Raw genomic sequence first — 27,505 nt, 5'->3', positions numbered from 1 at the left:
TGTGAGCGTCCAGTTCCAGACCTTTCCAACCGCAGGAAATATGATGCACCTGCCGGAAATCGAACGCTGCTTTCCGTGGCAAGTATACATTTTAAACCGTCAGGGTGGTAGAATTTGCCTGTAAAGTGTAGTGTTTCTTAAACTTAATTTTGCTGTAAATAAATACATTAATCAGACAGTATAGCAAATAGGAAAAAGGGCTCGTCTAAAAATAGGTAGGAAAACAATGAAAATTGAATGAAAAAAACTTCATAACTTCTCTTCAATTTTTAACCATTCATCCTATCAGTTACTTGTCTTTTGAAGACAACAGAGAGGGGTGTCTGAATGTTGAACTGGTTGTCAGACAAGAAGACAGCAGATGCATATTGATTTACTTTACACCCAGTTTTACAGTTACCATGTTGCATGGAATGGACCGGGGTCACCAACAGAATGAAGACATTACCCTCTACAAGCTTCTGATATTCTCAGACGGTTTGGCTGATAGTAATACGAAATGCGTACAGACAGCGATTCCCATTTCCTTATGAGCAAGGGTGGCATAAAAATGGTTAGTAATTCTGCACAATGACACATCCGCTATGTTCGCCGTTTATGAATCAGTGGTGAACCATATCTTACGTTGAATACCAGGGGGACTTTGGCCTAGTGGAAAAATTGCCATGTATTTCTTCGATTCCGAGCGACAAAATACGGAAAGTTACAGTTGTGCTTACTCTCGTCCTAATAGCCGGAGGAGACAGCTAACGGCTGACCACCATCTATTACGAGGATGACAGAGTAGACGCATCTTAAGAAATCTACATCACTTATGTTCTTCGTCCAGTGTGTGGAACAGTGTTCGCCTGTGTGGGGAATGTTAGTGTGAATATGTGAAAAAATCTAATCTTTTCAGTTTTCGAAATTAGCTTCTTGCAACACGTTCGTAGGTATCCAGGATATCTTAGACAGCGATCAATATTTTAATGATAAAGTAAAATACGCCAGTACACATATAAAACGATGTCTTACAAAGATTCATTCGATATGTGATGTGGCTACTTCATGAGATAGCGTGAGAACGGTAAGGCCCCTGCGCTAATGGCTACATTATTATACGATAATTCAGGTAAGTTCTGTAGAGAAGAAAATTCCATATATTGGTAGCATTTTTGATACAACGTGATCTACTCGTATTTTCCGTAGCTCTTCAGGGATACTATTAATTTGTGTGTTTCAAATAAGTGACTGTTTCATAAGTTGCTCTATGAAAGTGCATCACTGTCTTCCTCGATAGTCCTATCATTATGGAAGGCCATCTGTAATGTTACGCAACAAAACTCCACATCGCCGTGCGTGCCCAATACAAAAGATTTTTTTGCGCATCCGGATTTAAGTCATCAACATTTTGCTTTTTTGCCAATTGACCATGTGACGTTGATCAACTAATGTGCATTTCACCGTCAAGCTAATTTGCTCCACCTAAAGCCTCGTTTACGAAGTACTCTCGCCGATTGCAAGCGCGCTCCTAAACGGAACTTCCCAGAAGGGACATAAATTATTATTTGATATATACATATACTTTGTTCCGAATGGAGAGTGAGGTAAAAAACATTGCATGCAGGTTTTCTGGTATGTTATTGGTGTCATCTGAACTGCGCTTTCGTTATTCGGTGGACTGAAGCTGATAACCTAACTCCAACAATTTTCGTATATGTGAAGGCAGAATTATTTTACTGAATGGTTAACCCGATGCACGATCCCAGTTGCAGGGGCAGTTTCCGGGGAACGCACATGTGATCATCAATACTTCACGTAGTTCTACAGTTACTGACCGATTTTAAAGAGCTGTCATCATCTACCCACGAGGGGTATGATCTTATGTGCAATGTTTTACACAGTAAGAAAACTATTACAGTTACAAACTATGTATTTCTCTTGGGACAGTTAACTCGCTGTACACAAATTACCAGGACAATATTTGGGAATGAGAGCACCTAGCGACTTCCAACAGTTCTTTTAAATAATTTCAAACCTTTAAGAAACATTTTTCCCGTTGTCGCCAGCCACAAAATGATGAAAGGGATAACGTTTATCGCTTCTCATGTTCTTGCTCTTCATACAGTGAAACTTAAGCATCTGGTACAACGCTTTAATTTTTCACTTCTTTACTGCAAATTCTGTTCGTAACAAATACCTGTGTCGAGGTGTACAACTGAACGTATGTGGAGAAGTATATAATTTTAAGACATGTAGTTCAGGAGATATGACGTCACAAACATTGTCATACGTGAAATACAGTACTAGCTATTGCTTAAAATGGAGAGCAAATACTCATCCAGCGGTTGATACGATTTTAGGACACAGCGACTTCCAACAAACCGTAAACGTAATTGAAAACCTTTTCTATATTTTCTCCTCGCTTACATGCTTAACACCAAAATTTCTAACGCAATAACTCGCTTTAATGTTATTAGATGTTTGAAGTTGTTCTAGACGTGGGAGCTCGATTCCTTGAAGAATAGGAGGTGAGTTACTGGTGTGTACAGACGAAAGATAGATGTACGAGATGAATTACTAGGTTCCACAGTTACAGTGATGTCTTCACGTAGAAACACGCACAAACAACTCAACATGTTCTCCTTACACTCAAAAAGTGCATTCAAGCAGATGTATTTTTCGAAAACTCATTGGAAATTTTTGGAATTTATTGTGAACAGTTGTTAATTTTTAACCTGACAAATGAGAATCATTAAGTATTATATAAAATAAATAACACAAAAAGATTTCCTTACGACAATGAACATTTAATAGCACTAATTTGAGGAACTATTCGCTATAAAAGATATGCCTGTTCCAACGCTTTCTGCTTCACGTAACTATATCACCTTCCGGAATATTAGATAAGGATCTTAGGAGTTCCATTCTATATATTAGCAAAAAAAAAAGTACTCCCGCGATTAGGCCAAATGGATCACCCTATACCGTCCGCCCGTCTTTTGATTCTCTGATATAATGTCATTTGGAGACTATATGGAGGGGCACGGAGTTAGCTCACAGCTCTCCCTACTGTTGTCAGATTTCGAGACCTTGGAGCAGCTACTGCTCATTCGAGTAGCTACTCAGTTCGCCTCACGAGGCAGAGTGCTCCCCGCTCTACTAGACTGAGTTCTGCAATAAATTTCCAATGGCAGTCGAGAATCACAAGAAGAGTTACGTAGAAAAGGCTCGGAAACACTGGTAGATTCCAGCTGGATTACGTCATTGTCAGAGATTCTAAAATCAGATATTGTTTTGTAAGACGTAACTAAGGTCACAATTTAGTAATGATGATGAGTAGAGCGAATTTCAAGAAAATCATCCGGATGAATCAGTGTGGAAGCAAGTGGGATACTAAAGCACTTAGGAGGATAGATTCGTGTGAAGTTAGTTAAATATGTAAATGCTGCAATGTATGCTGCAGTTGGCAATTCAGTTAAAGAGAAGCGGACATCCCTAAAAAGAGCAGTAATAGATGTTGGAAAGAGAAACATAGACATTAGAACTTCAACCGCGAAGAAACTTTTGGTTGTAAAGTACTTCAGTTGATCGATGAAAGATATTCAGGGACAGACAGGAATACAGCAATATAAATGACTTAGGAAAGAAATAAGAACGAAGTGTGGGGAAGCCAACACGAAATGGCTGGAAGAAAGATGTGAAAATTCGAAAGAAAAGTTCGTCAGAAGGACTGAGCCAGCATATATAAAACTCAAAATAACCTTCGGTGAAACGAAAGCCAAGAGTGGACACACTAAACGTGCAATGGGAACTATACAGAGGAGAGAGTGGATACAAAATTGTTAAGGCTTTCGTGGCCACTTGTTGACAAACTGCCTATTGGCTTCTGTCTTGGGTTCTTCGGCCGACGTTCATCTAATGATTTTTCAGACGTTTCGCCTCCACGAGTGGCTGGCATTGTCAAAGCTTCACCCTCCATTGCCGGTGGTGAACTGGAGCCGAGCTCGCGGCCGCAGACTATATGTACCTGGCGCGCCAACGTCCGAGGGCTTCTCCGCGGTCATTCCCGGTGCGGTTCTCCTCTTGCTACCTGCGACGGTCGTTCGCTGCAGTACGGGAAGCCAGGATCCGTTGACCTTAAGGCTTTCCTCTTTCTTGTTCAAACTGTTTGCGTGTTTTTGTATTTCTACAGCTTCTCTGAACAAGCACGTGTGATAGTGCTTCTCTACAGCCAGAACTTCCGTGTCGGCGAATTTTATTACGTGGTCGGTCTCATTCAGTGCGTGCTCTGCCACGGCCGATTTCTCCACCTGCCCCAACCAGCAATGTCGCTTATGCTTTTGATCCTGGTGTTGATGGATCGTCCAGTCATTCCGACATAAACTTTTCCGCATGTGCATGGTATACGGTATATTCCCGACATTGCAAGTGGGTCTCTTTTCTCCTTCGCCGATCTAAGACACTCTTTGATCATCCTTGTCGGTTTGAAAATCGTCTTTACGCCATGTTTGCGCAATATACGGCCGATTCTGTCCGTCACTCTGGGAATGTATGGTAGAAAGGCCGTACCCGACATTTCTTTTTCTGGTTCCTTACTTCGCCGAGTGTTTGCCTCTGTTACACTTCCAATATAATTTTTGGAGTACCCATTGCTCCTCAGGACAGTTTCCAGGTGTTGCATTTCTCGTTTGAGGTGTTGCGGCTCACATATTCGTCCTGCTCTCGTTACGAGCGTACTAATCATGCCTCTTTTCTGGCTCGGGTGGTGGTTTGACAGTTTGTGCGGGTATCGGTCCGTGTGTGTCGGTTTTCGATACACACTGTGTCCCAGGTTTTCGCCATCCCTTGTGACCAGCACATCTAGAAATGGCAGTTTCTTGTCCTTTTCTACTTCCATGGTAAATGTTATGTTGCATGGAGGCTGTTCAAGTGTTTTAGGAAGTCACCGAGCTGTTCTTCACCATGGCTCCACACCACGAAAGTATCATCGACGTACCTGTACCACACCTTAGGTTTGCAAGTCGCCGAGTCCAGTGCCTGTGCTTCGAATTGTTCCATGAAGAATTTGGCCACCACTGGACTGAGAGGACTACCCATGGCGACGCCTTCCAGCTGTTCGTAGAAATCTCCATTCCACGTGAAATAGCTCGTGGTGAGACATGCATGGAAGAGCTTTCTGAAATCCTGCGGGAAAATGGAGCCGATGTGCTGCAGAGCATCACTGAGTGGCACTTTCGTAAATAACGAAACAACATCAAAGCTGACCAAGATGTCGTTTGGTGCAAGTTTCAGTTTCTTCAGCTTCTCAATGATGTGTCCTGAGTCCTTAATGTATGTGTCGGTCTTCCCCACGTGTGGCTGGAGCAGAGAGGCCAAGTGTTTTGCCAGTTTATATGTCGGTGATCCAGGAGCGCTAACGATCGGTCTCAGTGGAATGTTGTTCTTATGGATCTTGGGTAAACCATACAGCCGAGGTGGTATGGTTTCTGTGTTGCGCAGGTTTCTCTGTATGTCTGCCGGCAGAGAAGACGCCTTGATTAATCGATTCGTATTCCGTGTGATACGCTGCGTCGGATCTGCGCTTAGTTTTCGGTACGTCGTCGGATCTAATAGGTCTCGGATCTTTTGCTCATAATCTTCGGTCTTCATTACGACGGTCGCATTCCCCTTATCGGCAGGCAGTACCAATATACTCTTGTCGGCGTTGAGATTCTTAATGGCTTGTACCTCTTCTTTCTTGAGGTTGCAAGCTGGTGGTTTTGTTCTTCGCAGTATCCTGGCTGTTTCCGTGCGTATTTCCTCTGCCCTTTCACAAGGAAGGGTCCGAATGGCTGCTTCGGTGTTGGCAATGATATCCTCCAGAGGTATAGTTCTCGGGATGATAGCGAAATTCCCTCCTTTTTGAAGAACAGACACTTCCTCTTCGGTCAATTGTCGTTCAGTGAGGTTGACCACTGTGTGTGACATGTCGGGAATCGCCTTGTCGGTCTGCTTCCAGCATCTTTCAAACTTTTTCTTCTGTCGCTCGGTGCAGCGCTCGAGTTCGTTCTGCATGTTCCTGTGAGTGATGCTGTCGATCTTGTCCCAGTCGTCTCGATGCATTCTGCTACTTAGTTGATAGAAAATGTCCAGAAGTTCCTGATCCGTTCTTGCCAGGTCTCTCCGTGTTGTATGTATTCGCTCACGAAGAAAAACTCGTTCCATTCCGTCGTAGATACGATGTGCTTGGGCGGTGGTGAATAGGCGCTTACATCTCAAGAACTTCGGTGTAGCACATTCATCTCGGCACCGTGACAGAAAGGCGAGAGAGGACATCAGTCGCGCTTTTTTCTTCCGTAGTTGGTCAAGGCGTCGGTACAATCTGCAAATCTCCTCCCCGTAGAGGCGTAATACAAAATTGTTAAGGCTTTCGTGGCCACTTGTTGACAAACTACCTATTGGCTATCACACGCGCTTGTTCAGTGAAGCTGTAGAAATACAAAAACACGCAAACAGTTTGAACAAGAAAGAGGAAAGCCTTAAGGTCAACGGATCCTGGCTTCCCGTACTGCAGCGAACGACCGTCGCAGGTAGCAAGAGGAGAACCGCACCGGAAATGACCGCGGAGAAGCCCTCGGACGGTTGCGCGCCAGGTACATATAGTCTGCGGCCGCGAGCTCGGCTCCAGTTCACCACCGGCAATGGAGGGTGAAGCTTTGACAATGCCAGCCACTCGTGCTGGCGAAACGTCAGATAAATCATTAGATGAACGTCGGCCGAAGAACCCAAGACAGAAGCCAATAGGCAGTTTGTCAACAAGTGGCCACGAAAGCCTTAACAATTTTGTATTACGCCTCTACGGGGAGGAGATTTGCAGATTGTACCGACGCCTTGACCAACGACGGAAGAAGAAAGCGCGACTGATGTCCTCTCTCGCCTTTCTGTCACGATGCCGAGATGAATGTGCTACACCGAAGATTTTGAGATGTAAGCGCCTATTCACCACTGCCCAAGCACATCGTATCTACGACAGAATGGAACGAGTTTTTCTTCGTGAGCGAATGCATACAACACGGAGAGACCTGGCAAGAACGGATCAGGAACTTCTGGACATTTTCTATCAACTAAGTAGCAGAATGCATCGAGACGACTGGGACAAGATCGACAGCATCACTCACAGGAACATGCAGAACGAACTCGAGCGCTGCACCGAGCGACAGAAGAAAAAGTTTGAAAGATGCTGGAAGCAGACCGACAAGGCGATTCCCGACATGTCACACACAGTGGTCAACCTCACTGAACGACAATTGACCGAAGAGGAAGTGTCTGTTCTTCAAAAAGGAGGGAATTTCGCTATCATCCCGAGAACTATACCTCTGGAGGATATCATTGCCAACACCGAAGCAGCCATTCGGACCCTTCATTGTGAAAGGGCAGAGGAAATACGCACGGAAACAGCCAGGATACTGCGCCGAGCAAAACCACCAGCTTGCAACCTGAAGAAAGAAGAGGTACAAGCCATTAAGAATCTCAACGCCGACAAGAGTATATTGGTACTGCCTGCCGATAAGGGGAATGCGACCGTCGTAATGAAGACCGAAGATTATGAGCAAAAGATCCGAGACCTATTAGATCCGACGACGTACCGAAAACTAAGCGCAGATCCGACGCAGCGTATCACACGGAATACGAATCGATTAATCAAGGTGTCTTCTCTGCCGGCAGACATACAGAGAAACCTGCGCAACACAGAAGCCCTACCACCTCGGCTGTATGGATTACCCAAGATCCATAAGAACAACATTCCACTGAGACCGATCGTTAGCGCTCCTGGATCACCGACATATAAACTGGCAAAACACTTGGCCTCTCTGCTCCAGCCACACGTGGGGAAGACCGACACATACATTAAGGACTCAGGACACTTCATTGAGAAGCTGAAGAAACTGAAACTTGCACCAAACGACATCTTGGTCAGCTTTGATGTTGTTTCGTTATTTACGAAAGTGCCACTCAGTGATGCTCTGCAGCACATCGGCTCCATTTTCCCGCAGGATTTCAGAAAGCTCTTACATGCATGTCTCACCACGAGCTATTTCACGTGGAATGGAGATTTCTACGAACAGCTGGAAGGCGTCGCCATGGGTAGTCCTCTCAGTCCAGTGGTGGCCAAATTCTTCATGGAACAATTCGAAGCACAGGCACTGGACTCGGCGACTTGCAAACCTAAGGTGTGGTACAGGTACGTCGATGATACTTTCGTGGTGTGGAGCCATGGTGAAGAACAGCTCGGTGACTTCCTAAGACACCTGAACTGCCTCCATGCCAACATAACATTTACCATGGAAGTAGAAAAGGACAAGAAACTGCCATTTCTAGATGTGCTGGTCACAAGGGACGGCGAAAACCTGGGACACAGCGTGTATCGAAAACCGACACACTCGGACCGATACCCGCACAAACTGTCAAACCACCACCCGAGCCAGAAAAGAGGCATGATTAGTACGCTCGTAACGAGAGCAGGACGAATATGTGAGCCGCAACACCTCAAACGAGAAATGCAACACCTGGAAACTGTCCTGAGGAGCAATGAGTACTCCAAAAATTATATTAGAAGTGTAACAGAGGCAAACACTCGGCGAAGTAAGGAACCAGAAAAAGAAATGTCGGGTACGGCCTTTCTACCATACATTCCCAGAGTGACGGGCAGAATCGGCCGTATATTGCGCAAACATGGCGTAAAGACGATTCTCAAACCGACAAGGAAGATCAAAGAGTGTCTTAGATCGGGGAAGGAGAAAAGAGACCCACTTGCAATGTCGGGAATATACCTTATACCATGCACATGCGGAAAAGTTTATGTCGGAATGACTGGACGATCAATTAACACCAGGATCAAAGAGCGTAAGCGACATTGCTGGTTGGGGCAGGTGGAGAAATCGGCCGTGGCAGAGCATGCACTGAATGAGACCGACCACGTAATAAAATTCGCCGACACGGAAGTTCTAGCTGTAGAGAAGCACTATCACACGTGCTTGTTCAGAGAAGCTGTAGAAATACAAAAACACGAGAACAGTTTGAACAAGAAAGAGGAAAGCCATAAGGTCAACGGATCCTGGCTTCCCGTACTGCAGCGAACGACCGTCGCAGGTAGCAAGAGGAGAACCGCACCGGAAAAGACCGCGGAGAAGCCCTCGGACGTTGGCGCGCCAGGTACATATAGTCTGCGGCCGCGAGCTAGGCGAGCCCCTGTTAATCAGACGCCATTACTGGATATCCAGCTGGAATACACTGCCGAATAACTGGAACCACACAGGGAAGCTCCACACATCCCCCACACAGTGAGATGATCTATGGCCGATCTCCCACTACTGTATAACGATCTTGATTGTTCCATGAATGCAGCAGCAGCAGCAGCAACTGGGACACATCGCCATCGCTTGTCATGGTAATGATGCATGATACCTATACTAACAAATCCAACCTTGCATGAACTATCGCACCAAGTAAGGCACTACTGCTCTTACTATCCATCCCACTGTCGCAGAGGTTTTTTTCCCACGGCACGAGCCATGGCACTTTTTTTCCTCTGCTCTTCAAATTGCTACCCTCACTCGCGTTTCGTCCACTATCTATCACCTGATGGACCGTGTTAATGCGTAGCCTTACCCAGACGCACGGACAACATCACAGCCCAGCATCCTGTGATCCACTTACTAGACAACTAACATGTTTACGGAGGTGACGGTAGAACTTTTGGTTTGGTCACCACGTTGGTGCGGGTGTGGAGGGGCCCCATCTCTAATAAAAAAAAAAAAAGCTCGGCTCCAGTTCACCACCGGCAATGGAGGGTGAAGCTTTGACAATGCCAGCCACTCGTGCTGGCGAAACGTCAGAAAAATCATTAGATGAACGTCGGCCGAAGAACCCGAGACAGAAGCCAATAGGCAGTTTGTCAGAGAGTGGATAGCTGGAAAAAACACTTTGAATGTCTGAGGGAGAAAATTGTCTGATGACGTGGTTAAAGAACAAACTGGAGCCGATATGGTAGAGGCAGGAGTCCCAGTATTATAATCAGAATGTCGAAGGGCTTTGGTAGACTTCCGATTAAATAAAGCAGAAAGGATAGCTAACATTCCTTCGAAATTTCTAAAATCAGTGGGAGAAGAGGCTGTCAAACGACTTTTCATTAGTGTGTAGAGTTGGTGTGTAGAATATATGAGACTGATGACATACCATCAGACCTTCGGAGAAACATCATCTATATAGTTCCGAAGATGAAGAACTGATAAGTACGAGAACTATAGGACAATCACCGAAACAGCTGATGCATCTAACTTGCTGACAAGAATAACACAGAGAAGAATGGAAAATAAAACTGAAGATCTGTTAGATGACTATCAGTTTTGCTTTAGGAAAGGTGAAGGAACCAGTGGGGCAGTTCTGACATTGCGCATGACAATGGAAGTAGTGTTGAAGAAAAGCCGCGCTCATAGGACCTGCCGGGCATTAGAAAGCGTTCGACAATGTAAAATGGTGCAAGATGTTCGAAATTCTGAGAAAAATAACAGTAAACTACAGGGAAAAGCGTAATATACAATGTGTACAAGAACCAAAACGGAACAAGAAGACTGGAAGATAAACACTGAAATGTTCAGATTAAAAAAGGTATAAGGCAATGGGAATAAAAGATAGATTCAAGAGTGGGATTAAGATCCAGGGTGAAAAGATGTTAATGATAGGATTCGATGATGACATTGCTGTCCTCTGTGATGGGGAAGAAGCAGCACATGTTGTATGAACTGAATTGTCTAAAGACTTCAGAATAAGGACTGAAAGTAAACATGAAAAGACAAAGGTAACGAGACGTAGTAGAAACGAGAATAATGAGAAACTTAACATCATAATCGGTGATCACTAAATAGACGAAATTAAGGAATTATTCTATTTTGGAAGCAAAATAACTCATGGCGGTTGAAACAAGGACGACATAAAAAGCATTGGCAAAGAAGGCATTCCTGGACAAAAAGTTCTACTATTATCAAACATACACATTAATTTGAGGAAGAAATTGCGCACAGTGTACGTTTGAAACTCAGCATTTATTTTATTGAATCACGGGGCTGTAGGAAAACTGGAGCAGAAGAGAACTGAAAATTTTGACATCTGGTACTACAGAAGAATGCTGAAAATGAAATGAACTGGTGAAGTAAGGAATGAGGAGGTGCTCTACAGATCCACGAAGAAAGAGTATGTGGAAAACACCGACAAGAAGAAGGGACGGGATGGAAAGATATGTATAAGACATCAGATAGTAAAGAAGTCAGATAACAACTTTTATGGCACTTTAGGGAGCTGTAGAGGGTGAAAACTGTAGAGGGAGACAGAAAGTGGAATACGTCCAACAAATAATGGAGAATGCAAGGTGCAAGTGCTACTCTGAGATGAAGAGATTAGCGCCGGACATAAATTCATTGCGGACTGCATCAAACCAGTCAGAAGACTGACAACTCAAAAAACTAGACCTAACAACGATGTTCGGAAATGGAATCTCTGTTCTGTGCTAGTCGCTAAGTATCGAGTGTGTATGTATGTGTGTGAGTGTGTGTGTGTGTGTGTGTGTGTGTGTGTGTGTGTGTGTTTGTTTCTGCGTGTGTTTTTAAGCATAAACCACAGGGAAGTTCAATTGCGAAACATTCATGCATGATATTTCGATTCAATTACCGACACTCTTCACTGATATATCAACCAGGAGACTTTTTATGCCCTACCTATATTTTTCTTCCCTTTAACCTTTAACCAAAAATGAAAGCTGATTTTACGAATAAGACAGTGATTTCCAATCTACAGTTAAATTAACGCAAAACTGTCTTCACGTTTGGGAGTTATTTCGTATCGCCTGTACTGTCGTTAAGTTAGTAACAAATACGGGAACGTGAATCCTTTAAATTCATAGGGTACACGATGAACGATGTGCCTTCTAGCATACCGCGTTGGTGAAGACTTTCTTTTCAAGACGCTTTCAATCTCGTCTAGCCACCATTTTAACTTTATTGTTACCTGATCTCATGACATATCCATTGAATGCTATTTGGCTTGTAGTGTTTTTCTCTATGAAATTTGGTTTTTGACGGAAGTATTTTTCGTTTTCCCATGTGTGTTAAATACACAGCTCATCGTACGTGTACTGAGGCAATGTACATTATTTTCTCAAACCTTTCCTAATACCGTACACTATAGTTTTCCTATAGCTTCTAGATTTTGCTTATGTTTCTAATTAATAGCAGTAGCTCAGGAAATGGTGAGCAGCTTACAGAGTCGAAATCTTGAAACTAGACTATGATTCTCGTGAAATGCAAGAGTCCTGATAGGACGATACTTAAAATTTTATTTTATTTTTAGTGTTGTTCTCATTTGAGGCGTACAACAGTGTATTCCATACAGCACGGCTGCAGACGATGAGAACAGCACAGCGTGCCTGGGACTCACCTCACGCCGATGACGGTGAGGTTGCTGACCCCGTAGGCCTCGATGTCCCGGAAGCTGGCACGGTAGCCGTCGGGCCCGCTTCCCAGGGCTATCGATATCTCGTCGATCTCGATCGGTTCCACCTCCGTGATTCCCAGCTCAGGAATACCTTCACAGTGGGCATGAGTATTTCGTCTCTGATATCAAGATTCGTGTAACAAACAGTAACTGCATAATTTCAGAGATGTGAATGTACATACAGGGTGTGACGGGTATAAATGCAGATATTTTTACGCGTGATACATCAATACGTACACATATCAGTGTTTTTGCTGTTTTTTCTCTGCGTCGACCAGTCTTCCCACAAAAATTACGCCCTGATGTTTTCTGCACCACGAAGTAGACTACGCCTGTGAGTACAGACTAACCGTTTTGCGTCCACGTGTCCACACTTCAACCCACTGCCTTGGGTAAAATAAGGATTAATGGCTTGCTCTTGCCCCCTGTACTTGGAGGTACTAACCAACCTAAAAACACATCACTTGTAATGTTAACAATTATTAGCCTGCAAATGACGTAAATACTGGTGTAATGTTGTTTAGTGCACCGCCCACAGGCATCAATAGCAATATCTCCACTTATGCCTGTTACACCCTGTATACATGTCTATTATCTGATAGAATAGTTGCGCCGTCTAGGAAAGAAACTAGTTTTTGAAACTTCAGGAGTAACTTCAAAGTGTATAACTTAATATAACGAAGTTGATGCTAGAAGTACTTGGAAGACAGGTATACTTACATGTGAAAATCTGACAGGTGCCCCATTTTCTATCGTTTATTCCGCCGTTGCAGAGTCCGCTGTTTTTATGGTTTGGCGAATTTACTTCATTTTAAGTAGGTGGCCGAATGCCCTTCCTTTCACCACAGGGAATGAAGACTTGTGCGCCACCTGTCTGTGAATCGTATAAACTTCGTTGTGTGTGTCATCGCAGGTCGGTTATCGGTGTTCGTAGTTATGAGGCGGAGATTGGGGATGAAGGAAATATTTTCCCAAATACTCTTGGAAAACTGCCTAAAATCTAGGCTGGCCTGACTGGTGCAGCCGAGGGACGGTCGTCAATCTGTCCCATGGATTCGATCAGGGTCCACCTAAGTCTTCGTCGTGGTGCGAATTAGGCTGTACTTTTTTGGCTATTATTATTGTCATTATTATTCGCACGGATAGGTTTCTAGCAGCGTTGGCGGAAGTTCGAATAGACCTGACAGGATTCTGGTAGTCTTGATATCTGATTACGTTACGAGCGCTATGGAGAACAAGATGAATCTGACTTCATCAGGATAAGGTATTGCACTAGTTATAGCTACTACATTTCGGCACTCACTAAAACAAACAAGTCTTTTGGCAGTCACGGTTTGGTGTCACGGTTTCGGCAAGAACTATGGACAAACACTATGTGATCAAAAGTATCCACGCTCCTGAAAGTGACTTACAAGTTCGTGCCGCCCTCCATCGGTAATGCTGGAATTCAATATGGTGTTGGCCAACCCTTAGCCTTGATGACAGCTTCCACTCTCGCAGGCGTACGTTCAATCAGGTGCTGGAAGGTTACTTGGGGAATGGCAGCCCATTCTTCACGGAGTGCTGCACTGAGGAGAGGTATCGATGTCGGTCGGTGAGGTCTGGCAAAGGTGTTCTATAGGATTCAGGTCAGGACTCTGTGCAGGCCAGACCATTACAGGGACGTTATTGTCGTGTAACCACTCCGCCACAGGTCGTGCATTATGAACAGTTGCTCGATCGTATTGAAAGATGCAATCGCCATCCCCGAATTGATCTTCAACAGTGGGAAGCAAGAGGGTGCTTAAAACATCAATGTAGGCCTGTGCTGTGATAGTGGCACGCAAAACACAAGGGGTGCAAGCGCCCTCCGTGAAAAACACGTCCACGCCATAACACCACAGCCTCCGAATTTCACTGTTGGCACTCCACGCGCTGGCAGATGTTCACCGAGCACTCGCCACACCCACACCCTGCCATCGGATCGCCACATTGTGTACCGTGATTCGTCACTCCACACTACGTTTTTCCACTGTTCAATCGTCCGTGTTTACGCTCCTTACACAAGTGAAGCGTCGTTTGACATTTATCGGCGTGATGTGTGGCATATGAGCAGCCGCTTGACAGTGTAATCAAAGTTTTCTCACCCCTCGACTAACTGTCATAGTACTTGCAGGGGACCCTGACGCAGTTTGGAATTCCTGTGTGATGGTCTGGGTAGATGTCTGCCTATTACACATTAGACCCTCTTCAACTGTTGGCGGTCTCTGTTAGTCAACAGACGAGGTCTGCCTGTACGCTTTTGTGCTGTACGTGTCCCTTCATGTTTCCACTTCACTATCACTTCGGAAACAGTGGACCTAGGGACGTTTTGGAGTGTGGAAGTCTCGCGTACAGACGTATGACACAAATTACACTCAATCACGTTCGAAGCCCGTGAATTCCACCGACCGCCGCATTCTCCCTCTCACGATGTTTAATGACTACTGAGGTCACTGATATGGACTACCTGGCAGTAGGTGGCAGCACAATGCTCCTAATATGAAAAACGTATGTTTTTGGGGGTGACCGGATACTTTTGATCACAAAGTATATGTTTAATTGGTTTTTTACGTTTCATTTCCTAGCAGAATAACGGAATGTACCTGCCCTTCCAACAATGTGAGTTACCGCTGTTGCTAGAGGATGTCCGAATATGTTACAGGTGTATACACCATCTGGATGCAACATTTGACGAAAGGAGAGCATGTTGACTCGTTATCGAGAGCGCTAAATTCTTCGCCAGTCGACTACTTTGATTCAAGTCGTGTGAAGAATTAGGTATCCAAACAACTGGAGGCAGTGGAATAGGTCATGCGCTGTATTTCATCAGCTTTCGAAAGTTTCAGTGAAATTTCAGGAATCTGAGAGACCTTTATCAATACATGCACTTCCTGTAAAAATGCGGAGGTGGAAATGTTGAACAGCTATTATTGTAATAATACTCCAGCAATACAAAGTACTCAAAATGAAACAGAGAGATCATTATCTGCGGTTCATGTGAGCAGAGCTGAATCTCAGAGGAAGCCAATTACGAGCTGTGTTGTGGGTGATCAAACACTCCCCATCGAAAACGCTGTAGGAGCATCTTCATTGTCCATGAACAAATCCGCTGAGAATTGTCTTGAAGAAGGAAACGCGTGACAGTTATGTTTTCTAGGCACCTTTAAATGCTGACTGTGCGCCTATAGCCCTCGTAGATCTACAGTGGCATCAGATATTTTTATTTCATTAAATTCCAAAAAAGTCTTCAAGCTACTGGATAGGGAATTTTCTTTTACATAAAATTAATAGACAAGTTTACGACCTTAACGTATCTATAAAGTCACCTCTTTCAATTGTCATTCCAGAAAAATGGAAGATGATTCGTAAAAAGCTTTCACAATTAGGCCCTACTTATATTTGTAAGACACGACTTATAATGTACGTATTTGCCGGCGGATTATTCTAAACACGAAAAAACACAGTAGCTATAAGACAGTGACTGATGTCATTCCTGTAATTTGGATACAAAGTAGCCATACAAAGAGACATTTCAGATACTGAATACAATGAGTAGCAGTTATTTTTTTTCTAGCCTGTGTGACTGTCTGATTAAGGCAAAAGCGTTTCGTCTGTTAAGGCTGTGACATTTCCCTAGGCTGAACAATAGACAGAATCATAGAAATTGCACACTTATATTTCAGTGCCATACAACTCACCTTTTCGAAAGTTGGCAGCAAGGAAGTTGGCAGACCTTGTGAGACACTTGTTCACTTCTGGGTCGCTCTTGCTGCATTGTTCGAGAAAGTAAGCTGCAAAGAGAAGGTGCAGAATACATAGACTTTGTAAAAAAATTTTCTTGTTTTAAACTGAACAAATATTTTTAAATTAATCATCTACGTTAAATGAAAAGCTTACATCATTATGGTATAAGATGATCATATTTCTGTATTGCAGAAACCGACGATTTCTTTTAAATTATGGATCCATATCAGAAGCTAATTGTTATAAATTGACACTATGAGGAACTGAAGACAAAAGATCATTGGAAATCCTTACTAAGACCTTTGTTTATAATATTCGTGCACGTGAGAAAGTACAATAGGGCAAAAACTAGTATTGTCTATTATAAGCCAACGCTGATGCCTCACGTATGTGGCGGATGGGATACTTCCGGAGAGAGATGACATTGAACGTTTCCCTTCCGAATGAAAGGTCTTCATGACTAAGAAAATGGGAATAAGAATATAAAATGGGTTTCCAAATACCAAACCCCCCAAAAATACTGAGATCAGTATTCCCACAGGTTATCGTTAAACTACACCAGCTGGGCTATTGTTCCAGACATGTCTAAACTCCCAATAGCTTCCATAACTCGAATTAATGATTCTTCTTGGGATACAACAAAATATAACTAAAATATTCTCTGGTAATGAACCTGCACTCATGTTACACAACTTGGTCCTATTTTTGGTCATGCACCATTGATTATTTTCCAGTACCCACAGTAGCCTCAAAAAGGAATAACGAAATACAATGGAAGGCAGCATAGGGCTCAACATTCCATCGCCGACCTTGGCATTAGGGACTAAGTACAAGCTCTGATTTAGTGAGATGGGATCAAAAGACTGGTCTTGGCCATTTCAAAGGGTGAATATCGGTTATGACATGCGGTGAAACAGGGGAACCGTGGAATTTCCAAAATATGACAATTCTTAGGTGATTTGAAATTTTAGCCTGAACCAAGCCCCAATCCGTTCGGTCACACTGCAACGACGTTTCTCGGTTATCAGTGACGCACATAAACGTCGTCGGCGCATAAGCTGACGTTTGGGCCGAAACACTATACTTAGTCACATCTTCGACTGTAATAGGTTCTGCTTTCAGCGTCAGCATTCATGGACATGTCGTTGACTCGTAATACCTTGTAGTGTACTGTGCGCTTCACCGGTTTTCGTCTGATTTTGAAAGGAAGTAATAACAACAGAACGTGAGCAGCCGATGAACTAGCCTTTCACAACGAAATAGACGATTATATTTGCTTTCCAGTCACGTAAACCGGCTGTCCACAGTTGCGAAAAATTGACTGTTCCCTGAAAAGTTGTTACAAAATATTGCTTGATTAGCTCATGTTATGTCATTAGATGAATCGATAGAGTGTTATCAGTGTCCTTTCTGAGATAGTATAGGGTAGATACAGTCATCAAGCACAGTACTATATGAAGGTTGTGGTGCATTTGGAACATGGAAATAATCAATCAAAAACGAACCGCCGAAGACTTCTAGCTGTAAGCGTATGGAACCGTTACGGGTCCAAGGGATAGCGACAGGAGGACCACCAACGAACTCGTGTGTTATCTGGGTGTTTCAAAATGAAGCAAGATCTGTACATTCTTTATTTATGTTTGTCACAAAATTTAATAAGTGCGAGAATCAAAACGTTACCATTAGCGAAAATAAATTTTCCAGTCATCAAGAAAATTTATTATGCTACGCATGTGGACTCAGATCATATTTTGTGAAGACACAGACGATGGTTATAACTAGGCTCAGCGTAAATGGCACATTTTGCACCAGCCCTGACCTAGTTCCTTGTGCTGTGTATTTTGTCCCAGGTTGATGGAAATTTCTGGAGTATTCAGTGGTCGCAACGAGTTCCTCCAGAGCTAGCTTATTTAAATGTTATTTCATGCGTGTGCATAAGCAGGTCTACAAATGGAGTTCATGCCTCGTGTGATGTTGTCTGTATCTCTCCTTATCTTACGTTAATACACCGAAAAGCCAAAGTAACTGGTACACCTGCTTAACATTGCGTAGGGCCCCCACGAGCACTCAGAAGTGCCATAATACTACGTGCCATGGACTCGACTTATGTCTGAAGTAATGCTGGAGGGAATTGTCACCATAAACACTGCAGGGCTGTCCATAAATCCGTAAGAGTACGAGGGGATGAAGGTGTCTTCTCAACAGCACGTTGCAAGGCAACCTAGATATGCTGGAGAACGTTCATATCTGGGGAGTTTGGTGGCCAGAGGAGGTGTTAAAACTCAGAAGAGTCATTCTGTAACAATCTGGACGTGTGGAGTGTCGCACTGTCCTGCTGAAATTGCCCAAGTCTGTCGGAAAGGACAATGGACATGAATGGATGCATGTGATCAGACAGGATGCTTACGTACGTGTCACCTGTCAGAATCGTATCTAGACGTATCAGGGGTCCCATATCACTTCAACTGCACACTCCCTACACCATTACAGAGCCTCCACCAGTTTGAGCAGTCCTCTGCTGACATGCACCGACAATGGATTCATGAGGTAATTTACAGATCCATACACGTCCATCCGCTCGATACCACTTGAAACGAAACTCATCCAACCAGACAACACGTTTCCAGTCACCAACAGTCCAATGTCGGTGCTGACGAGCCCAGGCGAGGGGTAAAGCTTTGTATCGTGCAGTCATCAAGGGTACACGAGTGGGCCTTCGGCTCCGAAAGCCCATATCGATTATGTTTCGTTGAGTGGTTCGCACGCTGACACTTGTTGATGGCCCAGCTTTGAAATCCGCTTTCCGGCTGCAGTTATGTCGGAAATTTGATGTTTGACCGGATTCCTGATATTCACGACATATTCGTGAAATGGAGCTACTGGAAAATCCCCACTTCATCGCTACCTCGGAGATGCTGTGTTCCATCGCTCGTGCGCCGACTAGAATACCACGCTCAAAGTACCTTAGATCTTGATAACCTGCCATTGTAGCAGCAGTAACCGATCTAACTACAGCGCCAGACACTTGAAGTCTTATATAGGCGTTGCCAACCGCAGCGCCGTATTTTGCATGTTTACATATCTCTGTATTTGAATACGCATGCTTATATGTTTCTTCGGCGCTTCAGTGTATTTTCGATTCTGCGTACCTTAACACCAGCCGTCCTCACTAATTTGATACACGTGTTGCAGTCTGTGAACGTGCCAAGATAACTACTCACCTAAATTTGACATGTCGCACTGAGCTACCGCCTGAAACATTTAACTGTTCACCATGCTTACGCACAACATATAAACAATTAATGCTGGATTCTCAACCTCTGGTATCCGCAAACCGTAAATTTCTTCCGTCCGCAGTTCGTGGTCTAGCGGCTAGGGTTGCTGCCTCTGGTTCACAGGGTCCTGGGTACAATTCCAGGCCTGTTTGGGGACATTCTCCGCCCAGGGACTGGGTGTTTGTGGTGTCCTCCTCCTCCTCCTCCTCATCATCATTCATGTCAGTGGCTAGACTGGACTGTGTAAAAAACTGGACTGTGTTAAAATTGGGACTTTGTGCGGGCGCTGATGACACCACAGTTGAGCACCCTACAAACCAGACATCATATCACATAAATTTCCTCCGATAAGACACTCACAATAAATACGCATTAAGCACCTCGTTAAGACACTGGATGTACTTGTGATAAAATTTGCTAGTAACTCATAAATTAACAAAGGCTACTACTAAGTAATCTCTTACCAAGAGTTGAAAATTTGTGTGTATAACAAGAAACATGGGCAAAACAGCATTATTGGTAGTGTGGGTATAGTGAAGATGTACGTTTCCAAGCTGAAGACTGGTACACTTGTTAACATGTAGAACAAGAACACTGTCATATCCACTGTTACAATATAAAGTAGGGAAAGACTTAGCCCTACTTAAGACACATTCATTATAAAACAACTAAAGTACCTCAGAAATTAAAAATACTATACTCGTCGGAATGACGTAAAATATAAGTGCATAATATCTACATTTTGGCAAATTTCATAAAGTAGGGGATGCTCGAAATCTTCTTTTCTACCGTGTAATATTTATGTAGTGTGTGTGTGTTGTCCTTAGGGTAAGTTAGTTTAAGTTAGTTTAATAGTGTGTAAGACTAGGGACCGATGACCTTAGCAGTTTGGTCCCTTAGAAATTCACACACATTTGAACATTCCTTTGACGTACAAGGCTCCGCCGACTTCTACTTGTAAGGTCTTTGGGCAGTTGACCAACCGCTGGTGGTGAGGCTTGCGTGCCTCACCGATACAGATACCCGTAACATAGGTGCAACCACAGCGGAGCGGTATCTCTTGAGAGGCCGGACAAATGTGTGGTTCCTGAAGATGGGCAGCAGCCTTTTCAGTAGTTGCAGGGGCAACAGTCTGCATGATTGACTGGTCTGGACTCGTAGCATTAACCATAACGGCCTTGCTGTGCTGGTAATGCGAGCGGCTGAAAGCAAGCGGAAGCTACAGCCGTAATTTTTCCCGAGGGCATGCAGCTTTACTGTATGGTTAAATGATGATGATGCCATCTTGAGTAAAATATTCCGGAGGTAAAATAGTCCCCCATTTGAATCTCCGAGCGGGTCCCACCTCAGGAAGATGTCGTTATCAGGAGAAACAAAACTGGTTCTACGGACTGGAGGGTGGAATGTCAGATCCCTTAATCGGGTAGGAAGGTAAGAAAATTTAAAAATCGAAATGGGTAGGCTAAAGTGAGGTATAGTGGGAATAAGTGAAGTTCGGTTGCAGGAGGAACAAGACTTCTGGTCAGGTGGCTGGTTCAAATGGCTCTGAGCACTATGGGACTCAACTGCTGAGGTCATTAGTCCCCTAGAACTTAGAACTAGTTAAACCTAACTAACCTAAGGACATCACAAACATCCATGCCCGAGGCAGGATTCGAACCTGCGACCGTAGCGGCCTTGCGGTTCCAGACTGCAGCGCCTTTAACCGCACGGCCACTTCGGCCTGCTTCTGGTCAGGTGAATATAGGGTTATAAATACGAAATAAAATAGGGGCAATGCAGGAGTAGGTTTAATAATGAATAAAAGAATAGGAGCGCAGGTAAGGTACTACGAACAGAATAGTGTATGCTGTATTGTAGCTAAGAGAGACACGAAGACCATGCCCACCACAGTGGTATGAGTTTATAAACCAATTAGATGCAGATGACGAAGAGATTGATGAAATGTATGATGAGATAAAAGAAATTATTCAGATAGTGAAGGGATACGAAAATTAAATAGGCATGGGTGACTCGAATTCGATAATAGGAAAAGGAAGAGAACGAAAAGTTATAGGCGAATATGGAATGGGGCTGAGGAATGAAAGTAGAAGCCGTCTGGTAGAATTTTGCACAGAGCATAACTTAATCATGGCTAAAACTTGATTTAAAAATCATGAAACAAGTTTATATGCGTTTAAGAGACCTAGAGACACTGGAAGGTGTCAGATTATATAATCGTAAGACAGAGATTTAGGAACCAGGTTTTAACTGGTAAGACATTACCACGGGCAGATGAGGACTCTGACCACACTCTATTGGTCATGGACAGTAGATTAAAACTGAAGAAACTGCGAAAAGGTGGGAATGTAAGTAGATGGGATCTGGATAAACTGAAAGAACCAGTGGTTGTAGAGAGTTTCCGAGAGAGCGTTAGGGAACGGTTGACAAGAACGGGGGAAAGAAATTCAGTAGAAGAAGAATGGGTATCTTTGAAAGATGAAATTGTAAAGGCAGCAGAGGATCAAGTAGGTGAAAAGACGAGGGCTAGTAGAAATCCTTGGGTAACTAGAGAGATATTGAACTTAATTGGTGAAAGGAGAAAATATAAAAATGCAATAAATGAAGTAGGCAAAAAGGAGTACAAACGCCTCAAAAATGAGATCGACAGGAGGTGCAAAATGTCTAAACATGGATGGCTAGACGACAAAAGTAAGGATGTTGAGGCTCAAAAATGGTTCAAATGGCTCTGAGCACTATGGGACTTAACAGCTGTGGTCATCAGTCCCCTAGAACTTAGAACTACTTAAACCTAACTAACCTAAGGACATCACACACATCCATGCCCGAGGCAGAATTCGAACCTGCGACCGCAGCAGTCGCGCGGTTCCGGACTGAGCGCCGAGAACCGCTAGACCACCGCGGCCGGCGGATGTTGAGGCATATATCACTAGGGGTAAGATAGATACTGCCTACAGGAATATTTAAGAGGCCTTTGGAGAAAAGAGAAACACTTGGATGAATACCAAGAGCTCAGATGGAGAACCAGTTATAAGCAGAGAAGGGAAAGCGGAAAGGTGGAAGGAGTATCTAGAGAGTCTATACAAGGGCGATGTACTTGAGGACAATATTATGGAAATGGAAGAGGATGTAGAAGAAGATGAAATGTGAGATATGATACTGCGTGAAGAGTTTGACAGAGCACTGAAAGACCTGAGTCGAAGCAAGGCCCCAGGAGTAGACAACATTCCATTAGAACTACTGACGGCCTTGGGAAAGCCAGTCCTGACAAAACTCTACCATCTGGTGAACAAGATGTATGAGACAGGCGAAATACCCTCAGACTTCAAGAAGAATACAATAATTCCAATCCCAAAGAAAGCAGGTGTTGACAGATGCGAAAATTACCGAACTATCAATTTAATAAGTCAGGGCTGCAAAATACTAACTCGAATTCTTTACACACGAATGCAGAAACTGGTACAAGCCGACCTCGGGGAGGTTTCAGTTTGGATTCCGTAGAAATGTTGGAACACGTGAGGCAATTCTGAACCTACGACTTATCTTAGAAGATATATTAAGGAAAGACAAGCCTACGCTTCTAGCATTTTTTATAGACTTAGAGAAGACTTTTGAAAATGTTGATTGGAGTACTCCCTTTCAAATTCTGGAGGTGACAGGGATCAAATACGGAGAGCAAAGGCTATTTACAATTTGTACAAAAACCTGATGGCAGTTATAAGAGTCGAGGGGCATGAAAGGGAAGCATTGGTTGGGAAGGGAGTGAGACAGGGTTGTAGCCCATCCCAGATGTTACTCAGTCTGTAAATTGAGTAAGCAGTAAAGGAAACAAAAGAAAAATTTGGAGTAGGAATTAAAATCCATGGAGAAGAAATAAAATCTTTGAGGTTTGTCGATGACATTGTAATTCTGTCGGAGACAGCAGAGGACCTGGAAGAGCAGTTGAACGGAATGGACAGTGTCCTGAAAAAAGGATATAAGATGAACATCAGAAAAAGCAAAACGAGGCTAATGGAATGTAGTCGAATTAAATCAGGTGATGCTGAGGGAATTAGATTAGGAAATGAGACACTTAAAGTAGTAGATGAGTTTTGCTGTTTGGGGAGCAAAATACTGATGATGGCCGTATTAGAGAGGATATAAAATACAGACTGGATGTATTACGATCTTTGTCTTCCTCTACAGTTTTCTATCATCCCGTCCCTGTCAGTATTTTCGATACATTCCGCCGAGAAACTCCTCATTGCTTACCTTATCATTACATCTAATTTTCAACATTCCTCTGTAGCACCACGTCTCAAATACTTCGATTCTCTTCTGTTCCAATTGTTCCATAGTCCACATATCAATAGCATACAAATCTGTTATCCAAACGAACATTCCTTGAAGTTTCTTCCTCAAGTTACGTCGTGTGTTTGATATTAGTAAACTTCACTTATCCAGGAATGCCCTCTTTTGCCAGTGATAGTCTGCTTTTTACATCCTCCTTGCTCGGTCCATCATGGATATTTAGCTTCCTAGGTAGCCGACTCTATAATTTCATCTACCGAGCGAAGTGGGGCGGTAGTTAGCACACTTGACTCTCATTCGGGAGGAAGAGTGTTCAAAATAACACCCGGCCAACCTGATTTAGGTTTCCCGTGACTTCCCTACATCGCTTCAAGCAAATGCCGGGACTGTTCAATTGAAAGGGCACAGCCGACTTCCTTTCCCATCCATCCCTAATCGGATGGGACCGATGGTCCTGCTGTTTCCCCCCCCAAATCAACCAGCTAGCCAACCAACTTCGTCTACCTCGTGGTCCATAATTCTAATGTTAAGTTTCTCGCTGTTCTCATTTCTGCCACTTCTCATTACTTTGGTCTTCCTTCGATCTTCTCTGAGTTCATATTATATACTCATTAGACTGTTCACTCCATTCAAAAGATCCTCTAATTCTTCTTCTATTATCTGTCAGGATTTCGTCGTTCAAATATGTTGGTTTTTCCTGAGAAAAAACTGCGTGAAGTTCCTCTGGCAGTTAAATTTGAGAAATATGAAGCCATCATGAAGTTGCCAAGAAATATGTCTCAGACCTGTATATCGAATCTTATAAGATGGTGGTCGATGACTAATCTGTTAAAGGTACTTCATACAGTTCATCAGAAGTAGAAACCCAATGAACTTATTAACCTTCGACACTAGTCCCTTTTGTTATTTTGTCGATTTCTTTTTACTCTCAGACTTATTATCATGTTCAGTAACTTGTAATGAACTAATACTTCGTGTTTCTTCAGTTACTAGAGTATTTGTCGTCATTGTATTAAAAAAATGAAAGGTGTTTGTGTAACACGAGACAAGTACAATTTTTAAAATTCAGTAAGTATCATAAATCTGTGTTTAGTTATGCAGTAAGCTAGTACGGTTTGCTGGTGGCCTAAATAAAGGCTGGGGAAAGACGAAACAGAGTTAAAAAGTTTTTCAATTTCTGGACAGATTTTTGTGTTTTACACAAAGGTATGTAAATGTATTACACCACTACCTTCAAATCCTTGCATGGTTACCTCGTAAAGTACACAGTCGAATTTGCTCCCTCGTCATCGACTGGGCGTTAAACAGTTTTTCTTCCTTCCTACCTGTTTTAATACATCCTGATCAAATATATGCTCAGCTGAACCATTCTTTCATGTATGTTGGACATACATGATAACGACCCGCTTGAAGCGGGAATTGGAACCTGGTCTTCAACTTTATCAGCGTAGCGATGGAATAACGATAATATTCAGTCTGGATGTAGGAAATTAGAAACTACCTTACGAGTTAATCACCGTAGCAACTGTGTATGGCTCATTAGCCGGAGCAGGCCGGAGTGGCCGAGCGGCTCTAGACGCTTCAGTTTGGCACCGCGTGACCGCTACGGTCGCAGGTTCGAATCCTGCCTCGGACATGAATATGTGTGATGTCTTTAGTTTAGTTAGGTTTAAGTAGTTCTAGGTTCTAGGGGACTGATGACCTCATATGTTAAGTCCCATAGTGCTCAGAGCCATTTGAACCATTTTTCATTAGCCGGTTGCAAGTTTTTCATCTGGGCACCACCTCGGCGGCCCCATTATTCCAGCCAGGGAAAGGGGTCCTGCAGTGGAATGAGAAAGACATCTCGTCGGTGACGTCTTCTCAGATGGTTGAGAGGTGAAGGCTCGATTGAAGGTAGAGAGAAATTTGCTGTGGTTGAGCCGGGGTTTGATCCCTCGACGTCTCGGTTCCCAGACATGCGCCTTACAGCAAGGCCACCAGGGCGTCGGTCGCTGGGAAGTGAGACATTAGCAGCAGGCAGGCGGAGGCCGGAAGCGGCTGGCCGCACGTGGGCGCTAGCGGTGCCCCTCACTGGCCGTGACCCGCTTCCAGAGCCGCGCAGCCGCGCGGGTCAACGAACAGGACGACGCGCTGCCGCGAGCACGACGACAGCTGCGGCAGTCCGTCCACTCCGCAGTATGGTTCCCAACAAATGCATAGCCAGCAGGAGACTCTGCGTAAATACGTTCTTCTCTTAGGCATGGCTCCAGGAAGATAATCCTTTCACTTTTCTTTGATACGTTCTTGTTGTTGTTGTGATCTCTAGTCCAGAGACTGGTTTGATGCAGCTCTCCACGCTACTCTATCCAGTGAAAGCCTCTTCATCTCCGAGTAACTAATGCAACCTACGTCCTTCTGAATCTGATTAGGGTATTCATCTCTTGATCTCCCTCTACCATTTTTGCCCTCCACGCTGCTCTCCAATACTAAATTGGTGATCCCTTGATGCCTGAGAACATGTCCTACCAACCGATCCCTTCTTCTACTCGTGCCACAAATTCCTCTTCTCCCCAATTCTATTTAGTACCACTCATTAGTTAAGTGATATACCCATCTAATCTTCAGCATTCTTCTGTAGCACCATATTTCGAAAGCTTCTGTTCTCATCCAGTCTAAACTAGTTATCGTCCATGTTTCACTTCCACACATGGCTACACTCCATACAAATACTTCCAGAAAAGACTTCCTGACACTTAAGTCTATACTCGATGTTAAAAAATTTCTCTTCTTCAAAAACGCTTCCCTTGCCATAGCCAGTCTACATTTTATATCCTCTCTTTCGACCATCATCAGTTATTTTGTTCCCCAAATAGCAAAACTCATTTACTACTTGAAGTGTCTCATTTTTTATATAATTCTTTCAGCATCACCCGGTTTAATTCGACTACATTCCATTATCCTCGTTTTGGTTTTGTTCACTGTGTATTCCGTTCAACTGCTCTTCCAGGTCATTTGCTGTTTGCCTCGCGTGTTTGGATTTCCCCGAGATCGGCTTCTACCAGTTTTTTCATTCATCTGTAAGGAATTCGTGTTAGTATTTTGCACTCGTGACTTAGAAAGCTGATAGTTCGGTTATTTTCACACCTGTTAACACCTGCTTTCTTTGGGATTGGAATTATTATATTCTTCTTGACGTCTGAGGGTTCTTCGCCTGTCTCATACGTCTCACACGCCAGATGGCATAGTTTTGTCATAGCTGGTTTCTCCAAGGCTCTCAGCAGTTGCCTACTCCTGGGGTCTTTTTTCGACTTAGACTCAAAATGGTTCTGAGCACTATGGGATTTAACTTCGGAGGTCATCAGTCCCTTAGAACTTAGAACTACTTAAACCTAACCAACCTAAGGACATCACACACATCCAAGCGCAAGGCAGGATTCGAACCTGCGACCGTAGCGGTCGCGCCCTTCCAGACTGTAGCGCCTAGAACCGCTCGTCCACCCAGGCCGGCTCGACTGATGTCTTTCAGTGCTCTGTCAAATCCTTCACGCAATATCGTATCTCCCAGTTCATCTTCATCTGTGTCCCATTTCTGGAATACTGCCCTCAAGCACATCTCCCTTGCATAAATACTCTATATACTCTTTCCACTTTTCAGCTTTCCCTTTTTTGCTTATTAGTGGTTTTTC

The 27,505-nt window shown here is 43.7% G+C and overlaps 1 protein-coding gene across 1 annotated transcript in view; it reads right to left on the bottom strand.

Annotated features, from left to right (window-relative positions):
• The window catches only part of LOC126457269 (protein takeout), a 66,901-nt gene that overhangs the window by 34,070 nt on the left and 5,326 nt on the right, over window positions 1-27,505 (bottom strand). Inside the window, exons 2-3 of the mRNA XM_050093433.1 lie at window positions 16,227-16,319; window positions 12,451-12,598 (exon numbers count right to left, since the gene is read on the bottom strand). Of these exons, the coding sequence (XP_049949390.1) occupies window positions 12,451-12,598; window positions 16,227-16,319 (241 nt within the window). The remainder of the gene's footprint in view (window positions 1-12,450; window positions 12,599-16,226; window positions 16,320-27,505) is intronic.

The sequence above is a fragment of the Schistocerca serialis genome, chromosome 2, assembly GCF_023864345.2.
Source record: "Schistocerca serialis cubense isolate TAMUIC-IGC-003099 chromosome 2, iqSchSeri2.2, whole genome shotgun sequence".
NCBI classification, from domain to species: Eukaryota; Metazoa; Arthropoda; class Insecta; order Orthoptera; family Acrididae; genus Schistocerca; species Schistocerca serialis.
This window is presented reverse-complemented; position numbering and strand designations above follow the sequence as displayed.